General features: G+C 41.1%; 1 protein-coding gene across 1 annotated transcript; it reads right to left on the bottom strand.

Moving 5' to 3' along the window:
- Positions 1-1,527: 1,527 nt before the first annotated feature.
- On the bottom strand, positions 1,528-13,185 carry LOC149075289 (uncharacterized). Its single transcript, XM_089245384.1, has 4 exons — positions 13,131-13,185; positions 9,176-10,182; positions 5,696-5,742; positions 1,528-1,741 (listed from the first exon to the last, which is right to left on the bottom strand). The coding sequence occupies exons 2-4, from the start codon at positions 10,178-10,180 to the stop codon at positions 1,594-1,596; spliced, it is 1,200 nt and encodes a 399-aa protein (XP_089101510.1). The 5' UTR covers positions 10,181-10,182; positions 13,131-13,185; the 3' UTR covers positions 1,528-1,593.
- Between the last annotated feature and the right edge of the window lie 927 nt (positions 13,186-14,112).

Genomic DNA, 14,112 nt, shown 5'->3' with positions numbered 1-14,112 from the left:
GCGGCCTTTATTTCATCAACCGTCTGTCGTAGAAGCATGATTCCAGTTCAAAAGGCTTTAAAAATTACCGTATACCAGTTTCGAGAGTAAAAATACAATGCGTAACAAAATTAAAAATCTAAATTTTCATACGGTCTCCCTGTCCTTTGACTACCAGTTAGACAGTTGTCGCCCTGTCTATCCTGAGGCCAACAGAAAAAAATTCCCTGTTTTTAACTGCAATATTCACCGAGATATTTTTAACAAAAAACTCGGTAAAAAGTTGGAAATTAACAGCAAAAACTAACGCTCAACGATCCTTTCCCCTCATTTATGTTGTCCTTTCCCAACCTTTATCCGATTTTTGAATTCGAATATCTCCGCGGATATTGCACTTGGAAACTTGGATTTTTTTCTTCTTCTTCTTCCCCTCAGCAGAGAAAGAGCAACTTTCTAATTGGAAGTTAGAGGAAAAGGGGACCGTATAAAAATTTAGATTTCTTTATTTTGTCACACACTGTATTCTCACTCTCGAAACTGGCACAGCGTAATTTTTTAACACATTTTGAGCATTTTTAAACTGAAACCATACCTCTACGACGGACAGTTGATGAGACAAGGATCGCATTAGCATTTACAGGGCAGCCTGTAAACGCGTACTGAAGAGATATTGGCAAGTTTCTAATTTTTTTTAAGCTCTCTCTCTACACAAATTCATGCAGTCATGGTCGGAGATACGGGGAGGGCGTGATACAAAGGTGAAGTTGACTGATCTAATACATATATGAATTGACATCATCATCATCGTGCTCCCCCCCCCCAGACTATCTCCGCCTATGCATGCAGTTTATGCATAAATAATCAGAACTGCTTCAAGAAACATGAAAATTTACTGACGTTGTTATTGTGCCGTGTTACCACTGGTATACACAAGCTTCCTCCTCCGTACCAGATCGTGGCCAAATATTAAGAGATGAAGAGGTATAAGTAGATGGTCGAAGAGAGAAGACCTGGGCCATGCTGGAAAATGCGCGTGTATGTTTTATGAATCTAACGTAAAACGTGTGAAGTTTATTTCTGTGCAATGCTTGTTATAGGGCTTATCTGCTCCACATGCCGAAAGTTCGACCAATACATCAATACCACTCACACGATGTGCAAATACGCGTTCCCACAGCCAAACATATGCCCAGGGGGTGTCGAGGCTGTTTCAACCTTCTTCCCAATATTTAATGAATGTACAATGCAACGTGTCATTCCCCCCCCCCCTCCTGCATAAGGCTTGAGTCCCGTGTATACGGGACGACTGGAAACTTTCGGCATGTATTCGGTGGGTTATTTGTGGGAGGAAACTACACGGGATTTTATCTATTTTTCTGCATGAAGATATATACTTGTTGCTGAAATATAATTTTAAAGTCCATTGTTTTTTGTTTTGTTTTTTTCATTTCAATCACAATTTTTTTGCGAAAAGCCCGTACGTGAAGGAGCTAAGAGTAATAATAAGGGCACAGAACTGTACATTGATCAACAAAAGAAACAACTACATTCAATTCTTAACATTTATTGACATCAAGTTAATTAATACATTAAAATTCAGCGGGTCGAACGTGTCTATGAGATACATTTGAATAAGTTATTCGGTGCGGCAAAACCGAAGAAACCATTGGCTTTCGCGGTCCCTTCGCCTGTCAACAGTAGCAATACCAAAATACTGACCGATACCTTCATCAATAAACCGCTGGTCTGTGAATGATCCGACCTGAAGAGAAAGGGAAAAAAAACATAACAACACCACAAAAAAACAGATGCCAACGTTTTTTGTAAATTTTAAGGAACGTTCAAACGGCCCTTATGAAACGGTAAGACATAATTATAGCCACTGGGGTGGGCGTCTTCAAGTTGATGGCTGTGTTCTCTTCTCTCTTGTGTTTGATTTCGTGGAGTCTTCTCCAATTGAACCATCCTATACAAAGAAGTTGCATTCAAGAATTCATATCATGCTAGTCTTTGTTTAAGCGCGTATGCATCACATCTAGTGATGCTTGGCATTAATGATGTTCGTGATTTAAAAAGAGACCTCCCTTCTTGTACTGGGATAACCAGACCGAACGGGAGCTTCTTTGTTTTCGCAATAAAATGGCTTGCTTCGCTTATATCATTTAACACCCGACATGATCCTACCCCAACTTCTCATCCACCTCAACGGGCAAAAAAAGGTGTATATACAAGGCCTGTTATGGCCTTTTTTTTTTAAAACCGAACACAACTCCGGTCTATCCCCATGGGCAATTTACTACCGAGTGAGTTGGCCGGAAGTGTGAGTGTGTGTGTACATACTAACAGTCTGAGTGCGTATAGAGTGTTGCTTCTGATTTCTATATTTCAGAAGTGAAGCGAGTGAAGTGTGACGGTTGAATATTTGTACAAGAGCGAGATTTTTTGAATGGAGACATCGGTTCGCATTCGCGCATCGAAATTGAGAACAACAGAAAGGGACCGTTCAAGTATTACGTCATCATCAATGGGGGGTGGGGGGGGGGTTTCAGATTTGCTGACAAGGGGGGAGGGGGTTTGAATAATGCTTACGTCATCAACCACCCTTTATGAAAATATGAGTCGAATTCAGAGGGGCAGAGCTGATGACGAAATTTTTCTGGCAAGGGTGGGGGGGGGTCAAAAATGGCTAAAAATTTGCTTACGTAATACTTGAACGGCCCCAAACCAACTTCAGCTGACCACCACTGTGACGACGGTGGGGGGGGGGGTTCGAACCCGGGATGCGAGTCCGTCACAATGACCACTCGACCACCACAGCGGCTCATATTATAGAGACTGGATATCTAATAGGTATTAAATTTTACCGCTACCATAACCGCACAACACTTCGTAAAAAATTAACCGGTGAAGTAGTAGTTCCCCTAGCCCTTTCAGACCCGAGCATTCATTTTTTGGAATTTGCAGAATATTTTTGCATTTTTGGCGCTTAAAAAATGCATCAAAAACATAAATGTCATAAAAATCGGGGTTTTTTTTCCAAATTTTCAATTTGTTTAACTTGTGTTTTCGTGAAGAAATAATTCATTTCGTTCAATTTTTTGAGCCACGATGATGCTGTGTATATTCATCTTCACATACAATTTTTTCTAGAATTTTATTGCTAAATTTTATGTAATAAGTCACACTTTACCCGGAGACACTTTCTCCCCTTGAAACCATCTTAAAAACCTCCTGAAAGTTCAACTTCAAGTGCTGCCCTCTGATGAAAGTCAATGGAAGTTCATATAATCACCAGTTTCTAACTAAAAAATTACACAATCCTTCAACTCAGGGCTTAACCCACCCCCCCCCCCGAGGTCCAAAGAATCTTCTTAGGGCTAAAAAAGTCAATTTTCAAACAAAAGAACCGGCAAAAAAACTTTAATTCTAGTCTGGTGATCAAAATAAAAAAATTATACAATGAGAAAGAGCAACTCACCAACCATTTTTGGCACCAGGGTCTGAAAAGGCTTGAATTTCAGAGCCTCCCCCCCCCCCCACCCAGTGATTTTTTTATTACATCTTCAAAATGGAAATTAACGAAAACTGCACAACGGAAACGTTTGTTTCCGTTGTGCTTTTATTAAACTCGCCACGTTACTTCTAACATGATGTGCTTCTTTTTGTAGATCACATTGTCACAAAATTACTTAGCCCATGCGGGATTCAGATCTCTCGTCACATTCAAGCAACCAGTGCTACGCATGCATCAAACTTTCATATGTTAATCTTGGTGAGTTACACCAAAAAAATGGCGTTGCTTTGCCTCGATTCCATAAGATATTGCGTTTATTTATTTTAGTTTTTCTTTTAGATTCGTAAGATTCGGGCCGAAATGAAATTGAGTTCGGAGAAGAAGAATAATCCAATTTCCATACGTAAGATTAAAGACGCTGCTGCTGCAGTAGAAAACCTATTTCTCTCTCGCAGGCAAGAGATGGAACCTTGACCTAGAATATTTGATTTTGCTCCCGTTGGAATATATGCTTCCAGATTCAGAGCATCTGCCACAGACACATCTCTCCTCTTCCAACAGCGTGATGGCGTATTGTTCTTACTACCATAAAGGGGGGAGCAGGAAAAGTCCTTTCACTCGACAAATTGGATGTTCTACCGAAAGCCATTGAAAGTCCATTTTTCACCAGTATAAAATTCATGAGGAAAAATTAAGAGAGGAGAATACATGCATATGACGCAACGAAAGAGTTAACGAGATCAAGTATAATGTGATAAATAATTTGTAATAAAATGTAATATGATTTAAGTTGATCTTATTACATACCTTTCGACGTCGTTTAATCCTATCTTCTCTCATAGTGCTTAAGCTATCTCGAAATAGAAGTAGAACACTTAAATTCCTTTCTTAGCAAGGCGAGTGTAGAAATTTGACATTTTCTTCGGTAAACAAATTGTAAAAATTTATTCTTAACAAACCACCTTAACTTCTTTACAAACCACCTATGTAGTAGAACTTTAAAATACATACCACGAAGAAAATTGTCGTTATAAGGGACTTTCTCGTTATAAGCGAATATATCCCCCCACACCCGAGCTTTCAACGTTTGCAGAATTGATTCAAATCAGTCACTTCCTGGACCGTAAACTAGATCTATTCCATAATGAGACGCGAGCTGTAGAAACAAGTAGACGGAATTCACGCTCAAGGGACCCGTCTTATGAGCCAACAAGGGAGGTATATATAGCACGGATTCCTAATTATTGGCATTATTGTATAATTTACGCCCAAGAAGGCAATCGTCGGCTGTTGTATCAACTGCAGGCGGGCGTAAATGAAATGGAGATGACAGCCATATGGGCCAGGGGATTTCCCTTTACACAGAAACCCCGTGTCTCGGAATTTCCTTAGACCATCGCCTAATGCTCTGAGCGGTAGGAAGTTCAACACCACGGTATTGTCGACGAAAAGCACGATGAACAGTTGTTACGGACTCACACTTAGAACACAAAACGATTTTTGTTCTGCCGTCGCCATCTTGACAAACACTGAAGTGGCGGACGAAGGAAGAGCGTTAGCGCTACCTGTCGGCAACTGCGGGAAACTCGAGATTATCCTCTTTCTACCTATACATTATTCGATCAAAACGGATTAAAGGCTCAATAGTTATGATTTTTTTTAAATCTGATGATTCTTTTTTGAAACACCCTGTACTTCTAATTTTTAACTCCCAATAACCGAATTTTTTTTTTTACTGGAGCTGCCATCTGGCTTCTACATTTTGAAATGAAGATAGTGAATGCTTCAATTTCCGTGTTATGTAAGTTTCATGTTATAGGTCTGCTGAGAGACTTTTTCCGATGGGAGACCTACTCGGAGCGTCTCGAAGTTGGAAAACCGGAGAAAACCGACTTCGACTGACCACCGATGTGTCGCCAATGAGATTCGAACCCGGATTCTCACGATGCGAGTCCCACACGATCACGCAGTGGCTATTGATGTGTTACTTTAGGAATGCTTGAAAATGGAAAAAAACTGAGTGAAACCAACAGAAGCCTTACAAGAACTGGCAAACTTAGTTGGGGTTAATTCGATTCTTAACTACAATTTTGTTGATTATCCTCGTGTGCAGAAGATTTATCGATCGATTTGCAATTTGAAAAGTTTTAGCCAATCTAAGAGGAATCTGCAGAATTTATTTTGCACGATGCTTTTACTTACCTCATTAAGTCTGTTCCTCTTTGATCATTTTTCATTGCCGAAAATTCCTGGTAAGAGAATAAAAAGATATGTTGCATTACAAACCACGTTTACACAAAAAAAATTGCAGGGAAGGAATTCTTTTGGCAGATTAAAAGTATATTTTTCGGGAGTTATAGCTCGTTCTGATGGTCGAAAGCCGTCTCAATGTTCCGTGTGTTCGGAATTCCCTCAGTCATATCATCAAAATGGTTCCTGACACAGAGGTATTCATCTTCTTGCAGGGTCGCCCTTTTTAAAACACGGATCTCGGTGCGAAAATAGTAGAGGGACCAGAAACATCTTGATAATTTCGAGATCCCAAAAATGTTTGGAGGTCCCGATATGATACAGGGTGGACGAGATGGTGTCCTTGACACATTTAAAAAATTAATAAGGAATCAACCGATTGAAATAAAAAGATACGATTTGCACTGAAATACTTATGGCCTGGAGTTGGTTTTTTTTATAAATTGAAAATTGAAGTTCAAATTTCACTCCCGGGTGGCGCTGTCAGTGTGCGACCGCACCTGCCGCGGTTCTAATCTTGTGGCAGAATGACATGGTGCCAAGCCGACATCACGAGTACTGACTTCTCGGTGCAGGTGATAGTGCCCCCCACCTCCCCGATTCCGAGAATAATAAATTTAAGAAGAGAAGAAAAAAGTACTCTGTCTTTTTCTACTATTTACTCTACGTGTATTCCTATACTACCCTGAAGGGAAAACACGGTATATTTTGAACACCGTCTAACTTTTTTCTATTATCAAAATGAAACAAAAGCTGAATCCGCCCATTGGTTGTTGAACTGACAGTTGGGGGAGGGGTGTAAAACATGCTTGAGTGGGGAAAAGGCACTCTGAGCTTGCCATCGCCGAAATAAGATTTTAAAAAGGCGAGATATCTCGTAATTGGAGAAATGTGAGCATCGAGTTAGGTGAGATTTGGGTGGTCAGGTGAGGTATCTGAGAAACCGGGACATATCCCGGAATTCCTAATCAAAAACCGGGGCAAAACACGGAATCAATTAATAAAAACCGGGACATTTTAAAAACGCTCTTTTGGGGGACATTACAGTATAAAATTGCAAACTCGCAATTGTATTACGAAAATATAATAACACTGCTTCCACACAAAGCGCCAAAATCAGTAAAACATCAGTATAGGGCTGTGGATGTCGGACATAATACCGTATATATGGGATTGAAGGGCTTACACCGTGAGGAAGGAATTTTATGTTATCATTATTGAATCCAAAACATTTTTTAACCTCAAGGTATTTCATGAAGCAATGACATTTGTGCAGATTTTTTGAGATTTTCAATATTATTGAAAATGTTAGCGTCCTCTATAGAGAGCAAAAATGAGATAAAGTAATTAAATGCATTTATTGAAGACAGCTTAGACAATTAAAGGCCTTCAAGTCTAGGTTTTTATATGTCTTAACTGTGCATTTGCCATAATTTTCATGTTTTATCTGAAAAATATAATTTGAACATAACTGTTAATATACACTGCTGGCCACCCAAATTGCAACACCAAGAAAGACAAGAGATATCGCAACAATATTTATTTTGTAGATAACATGTTGACCAAGCATCAAATGATTAAATTTATAGACTTCTGTGAAGTGTGGTTCCTGCCAAAATCAGTAGCCAGAGTAGCCGCCATTGTTGGAGATCACCGCTGCCACACGCCTCGGCATTGATTCAAAGAGACTTTGGATGTGTTCTCGGGGTACAGCAGACCAAGCAGCTTCCACGCGTTGCCAAAGTTGATCTGGTGTGGCAGCTGGGGATGTAATCTGGGTCAATCGTTGAGCAACCATGGACCACATGTTTTCTATCGGCGAAAGATCCGGAGAGCGAGCTGGCCAGGGAAGCAATTCTATCTGGCGATTGACGAAGAACCTTTGGACAATGCGTGCCACGTGTGGTCGCGCATTATCCTGTTGAAATATGGCTGTGGGCAAGCCCTGAAGGTAAGGAAGGACAACTGGCTCCAACACCTCGGAGATGTAGCGCTGGCTTTTTAAAGTACCGGCAATGCGTACTAGAGGAGTGCGAGAGTGATATCCAATACCGCCCCATACCATAATACCCGGTGCAGGACCAGTGTGGCGGTGCATAACGCAGCTGTTCAGCATCCTCTCGCCACGGTGTCTCCAGACTCGAATCCGACCATCGTGGTGCTGCAGACAGAAGCGTGACTCGTCAGTAAAGACAATTTCATTCCATTGTGCTGTCCACATCCTTCTTTCATCGCACCATTGGCGGCGGAGACGTCTGTGGTTCTGCGTCAAGGGTAGACGAAGCAATGGACGTCTTGCGAACAGACCACTCTGCTGTAAACGGCGTCGAATGGTACGCGCAGACACTGGATGATGCGGTACAGACTGAATGTGCTGTGCTATGGTTCGTGATGTGGCTGAGGGATCCGTCACTGCCATACGCACAATACGCCTGTCATCACGTGAAGTGGTGCACTGAGGTAGATGCGATCGAACACGTCGGTCCGTCGTACCCTCCTGCATCCAACGATCACATATTCGCATTACAGCTGTTTGGTTTCGTCCAACACGACTACCGATTTCCCTGAAAGATAATCCACAATCTCGGTAGGCCACTATCCTTCCTCTGTCGAACTCGGATACTTGATCAAAAGATGATCGCTGTTTTCTACGAGGCATAATTGATCGTTTTTTTTGAAAAAACCACAAGAAAAACACAATTGCCGTACTTCAAATCGTCGAAATCTCCAAGCCTTAAATAGCGCTTTGAAGTGGCGCCACAGGCGCGCGTGATGTGCGTCTGCGCTGAAATTCTAATCATTTGCATATCTCACCTCCGCTAATGCATGTTGTAAATTTCATATTATTTGCATGCTTCCTTCAGGGTGTTGCATTTACGGTGGCCAGCAGTGTATATTTACAGTTAGTTTAAAAATTCGATTTTAAGATGCTGCTAATTCCACCGTTAATGTTGATTTAAGTGGTCTTTGGTAACCATATTGATACGGACCCATGTCTAAGTTGAGAAACCTAGTTGCAGCTCGGTACTTCGCACCAATGAGTAAAGTCGATATTCTACCATAACATTGTCTGTATGGGAGAAATATTGGTTCCAGAGGATCAGTTTTTAAGAGGGGTATCCGTTTATTCATCACCCAATTAAGTGAGGTGGACTGTATTTAGAAATTATTCTGTTTTATTCGATCTTTGATCGAGCAAAGAAAAGCCGGGACAAAATAGGCGTCCCGAAGGCCTTTTCCAAGACGGTGAATTCAATAGCGAAAGGAACCAAGAGATGAAGTTTTTTTTAATTTCGTGCTAGTACGTTATTAAATGAGAATTATGTCCAGTTTTCTGATTGGCGCCCGTATGCATACACAAATTTCCCAGAGAAAAGTTCTCTCTCAAAACCCTTTAACATTTACAAAAAGTTTTTTTTTTTTGAGTCTTACCTGATGTGCACGAGCTTCTCTCCGACTGTCGTCGCGTCTCCTGCTGAGAAGACTAGAGTGGCGGGAGTCTCGTCTTCGCCTCTGACCATGATTCGATATCCTTTCATCTCTTATATTCTCTGATGATGGATCGATTCTTCGCGAAGATGCTCTCGACGATTCCAGTCTTCTGTTCGAACCCGGGATCATTTCGGTTGAAAACCCGCCTCGACCGTCTGGTAATATGATTCGACCAGAATCGTACTTCCGAAATGATTCAGAATCTTCGGTGTTTGAGGCGTCTCGTTTCTTGGTTTCCCGAACCATGTTCCGCCTCTCGTTGTCGACCGAACCCTCGCGTCGAAGTGACGATCTAGATTCTGCGATTCTGGTGCTTCTTGTCTGCATGCTTCGGGTGCCCACAGACCTAAGATTTCGGGAGGAAGTCCGAATCCTCTCTCTACGGTTTCTGATGTGAGCAAAGGTTTGACGATGTGATGTTTCTGAGACAGATCTACGGATCCTTATTCTTGACTGCGAATTTTCGAGGCGTCGTCGTGATTCTTCTTCCATAGACCGGATTCTCACGTCGCGGATCTCACTTCTGCTGCGAGTGACACGTGTTTGATCATCCCTTCTGGTTTGTAGGGATTCCCCCGTGATTCTGCCAGTTGTCTGACTAATAACTGATCGCTCTCTGACTCTGTTCCATCGAGACGTCTCCGGTGCTTTATAAAATCTAAACTCTGTCTCTGGTTTGCACAATGCCCGGATCTGGTTCTTTCTCAAGCCTTCCCGGTAATATGGCATTCCTGCTAGCTGAACTGACGATTTCATAACTCCATAATCGTTTGCAAAACCATTCGAACTGTCATTCCCCGTTACCATTACGAAGTCGGAAACATGGAAATATTCTATGACATTTGAAATCTGATCGACACCCGGTTCTCGATGCGTCCGAAAACAATGTAGTGGCATCCATCTCAACACGAACAAAACAACAGTTAGCACGTTATGGCTGTTCATACCTTGGCGATAGAAAAAGAAAAGAAGCGAACATTTTTACACAAAAGTTCAATAACACAATGTAAAATTCGTGTCTAGCTCTGAGATGTCAAGCTTCTCTATAGCTATACATTTTATGAATACACTACTACTACCACTACATACCGTACTGCACCTCGTCCATATTTCTCTGTGAAACAACTAACGAATTGGTACATGTTAGAAAGTGCGTGTACGTGCTGTGAACCTAACGTGATGTTTTTTTGTGTAACGCTTGTTATAGTGCCACCATCTATCATCTATTGTTTGAACTGTGAAACTGTGAGTGAAATGTGATGATTGATTATTTGTACCGTTGAATGCCTGTTGCTCTCTGTGGCTCGTTTTTTAACGGGGTGATAGGCTCATATCCGCGCCTCGAATTGGGGACCACAGAAAACCAACTTAACTCGACCACCACTGCGGCGCGGGTTGGGTTATTCAAATGCAAGGCCACAACAGGCAAAAGGAGGTGGCTGAGAAAAAGATGCCCATAATAAATATGGATGTCATATTTTAAAAATAGAGCAACCAATTAAAAATGCAATTACAAACAATATAAACACATGATGAAATATTATACAATGCCCATAAAGAATACTTATGGTTGTCTTATTCTAAGTATGGATAGCTTCTCGATTTACCCCAACATGTTTATCGTATTTCTTTTTGAACGTGTCAATTGTGTTACAATTTACTACCTCCGGGGGTAAGCTATTCCATTTATTAACAACCCTATTAGAGAAAAATTCCCTGCGACACCATAACCTTTAATTGCCCCTTACTAAACTATACTGATGTTCCCTTGTCGAAGCAGTCGATTGACGGCGTATCAATAAATCAAGGTCCATCCTATTCATTCCGCTGAAAATTCGATCATATCCCCCCCCCCCCGACACCTGCGTTCTTTCAACGTAAACGTATTCAAAAAATGAGGTTTCTCTTCATAACTGATTGCCCGTGTGCCAACAAGGACAGAACTCCGCCACTGGAATTATCCCGGTATATCGGTAAGTAAACGATGATGATGTCTATATACACAAATAGCATATAAATTAAACCAGTCAACCAACATCATTAACACTGGAGGTGGCCGATGCCGCCTAATAATAATCTAACCAATTTTTTATACCTATATTTTCCCCAAATTATAATATCATTAACTAAATATAATTTACGTTGGACCAAACGCCTTTAACCGATGACACAGCAGGGTCCACATTTGGCATTTTATCGGGGCCGAGGACCACAAACTTATGCAACACACACATATTAGGCATATTACTAAACAGCTCGGCACGTCTTGTGTTGAGCAACCCTTGAGTTAGATATTATAATCTGTGGATTTGATACCCCCCCCCCCCCACATGAGAGGAAATTGGGGTGTTACGTTGGGCTCTCCATAACCATAACCTCCGTAAAGGGATTTGCAATTTACAAACCACATATGTTCTCTTAAACATTTTTTTCACTTTAATTTTTGTGGGCCCTCTCTAATCTACACGATTCTTTCAAAAAAATTAGAACGTCCCGGAAATTTACGAGTGCAATTCATGAAACGCTCAAGTCAGAAAGCCGAAATTTATAGTAGGCTATATATAATTTGAATTTTCATCTGCTAAGATGTTGCCCTCGTCGGTGGCATAAAGTTTGCATAAAGCATGTATTATTTAATGTGCATCTTAAAATGTCAAATTACATCTTCCCCTCCTTGTTTCAAAAAAATCAGAATACCTGACTCGAAACTTGGGTACTTTCGTGACTGTACCTGGTGCTGATCCCGTCAAGGGATTCTAGAGTCTTGCTAAGAAAAAAACAGCGATGACGGGATTCATATGGTTGAGCTTCAATTCAGATCTGTGACGAAGGCATCAGTTCGATGTCTAAGTGCATAAAATCCATGGTCAAGACCAAAGATAGCCGCAGCACTTGTTACGATACCAGCAAGCCTTTTTTCATACTGTGCAAGCAGATGGACGCGTAAAGAAATGTCCCGTTTTTCGACCCGTAATGCGAAGATTGAACTATTCTAAGTTTACATGCACCAGGTCTGTATACATAACCGGAGAAGACGTACAACATTTATTCGATCAAGTTGATGTAAATTTGCATGTGAAAATGTTTATGTAATAATCAAGTCGGATGCTTTGTAATTTTATGAAACAACACTTTCGGGATATTTCAACTTTTGTTGTTGAAACAAACAGGAGAAAAAGTAATTTGACGCATTTTATGGCCCATTCCGTTTATTTTATACAGTTTTAGCAGCCACCGATATGCGTAAAAGGGATCTCTTAGATGGAAATCCAAATTATAGCCATATACTGTGTGTGTAAATTTGTGCTTTTTTCCCAACTTGAGCATTTCAAGAACTGATTTCACAACAATTTCATGAACTGCGCTCTTTAAATTTCTGGGAGGTTCTCATTTTTTAAAACAAACGTGTGTGTATATAAGCATTTTCTATAAATTATAATGATAAACTAAATATAATTTACGTTACACCAAGCGCCTTCAACCGTCGTTGACATGGCGCGGGCCACATTTATCATTTTATTGAGGCCACGGGCCACTAAACTCTACCATACACATATTACTATACAGCTCGACAAGCCACGCATGTGTTGAAGACCCCTGGGTTAGACGTTACATCCAGGGCTTGATTTTTTTCCCACATAACAAATTGAAGTATTTGCGCTGCGACCTCCATAACTCTTCGCAGGGGGCCTGAAATTTAAACAACTTATATATAAGTTCTCTAAAATATCTTATACTCTAATTTTCGGAACCCTCTCTAATCTGTTTTTCCCAGGTCACTATAAAGTCGATTTCAGGCATTGGTTATACAACTACATACATCTTTGGAAGGACACATTAGCATTTACTTTAGTATTCAGAATGAATTTTTGAAGCAATGGTATATAGTACTCACCGGGAAGCTCTCGAACTATGTGTTGCCCGTTCAGTCAGGTACTTGCAAGTGGCTCGGATCCAACCGGGATCACTATCCCTTATATACCCTGGGATTTGAAATGTAGATCCTCTTATCGCCGCTTCCAGGTTCCGGATCAAGTGAGTTTGTGTCAACAACGTGGTTGTGAATTCCGCGGATAACAACTGATGTTATACCGAATAAGCTTACACATACGCACACACACGTGCGGGCAAACATAAAACGCTAAATCGGTTTTCCACTCCGTGGTACAAATATAGAATTCCCGTGGGATGTGCATCTAATTCTCTTACAGATTAATGCTCTACACTATTTTCAAACTCACTGTTATGTGAATAATAATTCCTGTCGAAAATAGAAATTGAATATAACGGTTATTTATATTACAACAATTGGCCCCCTCTCGATAGGAGGCTCAAAAGTAGAGAGCAATGTAGGCATGTGTAGTGCTTTCAATGACTTTTTCGCGTCAGTTTTTAATGGAGATAATGATATTCGATATACGGGTGTTGCATGGGGTAATAAAACGCTCAACGATATTCAAGTGGAAGACGTGGAGGTCCTAAATCTTCTAAGAAATGTATGTGCAAGCAAAGCACCAGGACCAGATGATATCTATCCCAGGGTTCTCAGGGAAGGTGCTAATGAATTGTTGGGGCCAGTCGCACAGATATACAGGAGTAGTGTTGCTGAGGGTATCGTCCCGAGAGTAGTGGGAAAAGGGGGTTACTGGAACAAAGGACTTAGTACAGTCAAGGCTAGGACCGGAAAAAGGCGCAAAAGGCGTTCGATGTACGCATGCGCGTCAGGAGGTCCCGGTTTTATCCCCCCCCCCCATTATAAAAGAGGAATGAACCCGTGTTCCACTTTCACTCCGATTAAAAAAAAAAAATGGAAGATGTATACCGAAATCCGAAGAGTGAGGGTAGTTATGGTGGTGTCGAACCATTATATCGAGCTC

The sequence above is a fragment of the Pholcus phalangioides genome, unplaced genomic scaffold (assembly GCF_987345545.1).
Source record: "Pholcus phalangioides strain wild (caught in Gottingen) unplaced genomic scaffold, Ppha-v1.0 ptg000015l_1, whole genome shotgun sequence".
Lineage (NCBI taxonomy): Eukaryota > Metazoa > Arthropoda > Arachnida > Araneae > Pholcidae > Pholcus > Pholcus phalangioides.
The sequence above is the reverse complement of the archived record's forward strand: the minus strand, read 5'-3'. Positions and strand labels throughout refer to the sequence as shown.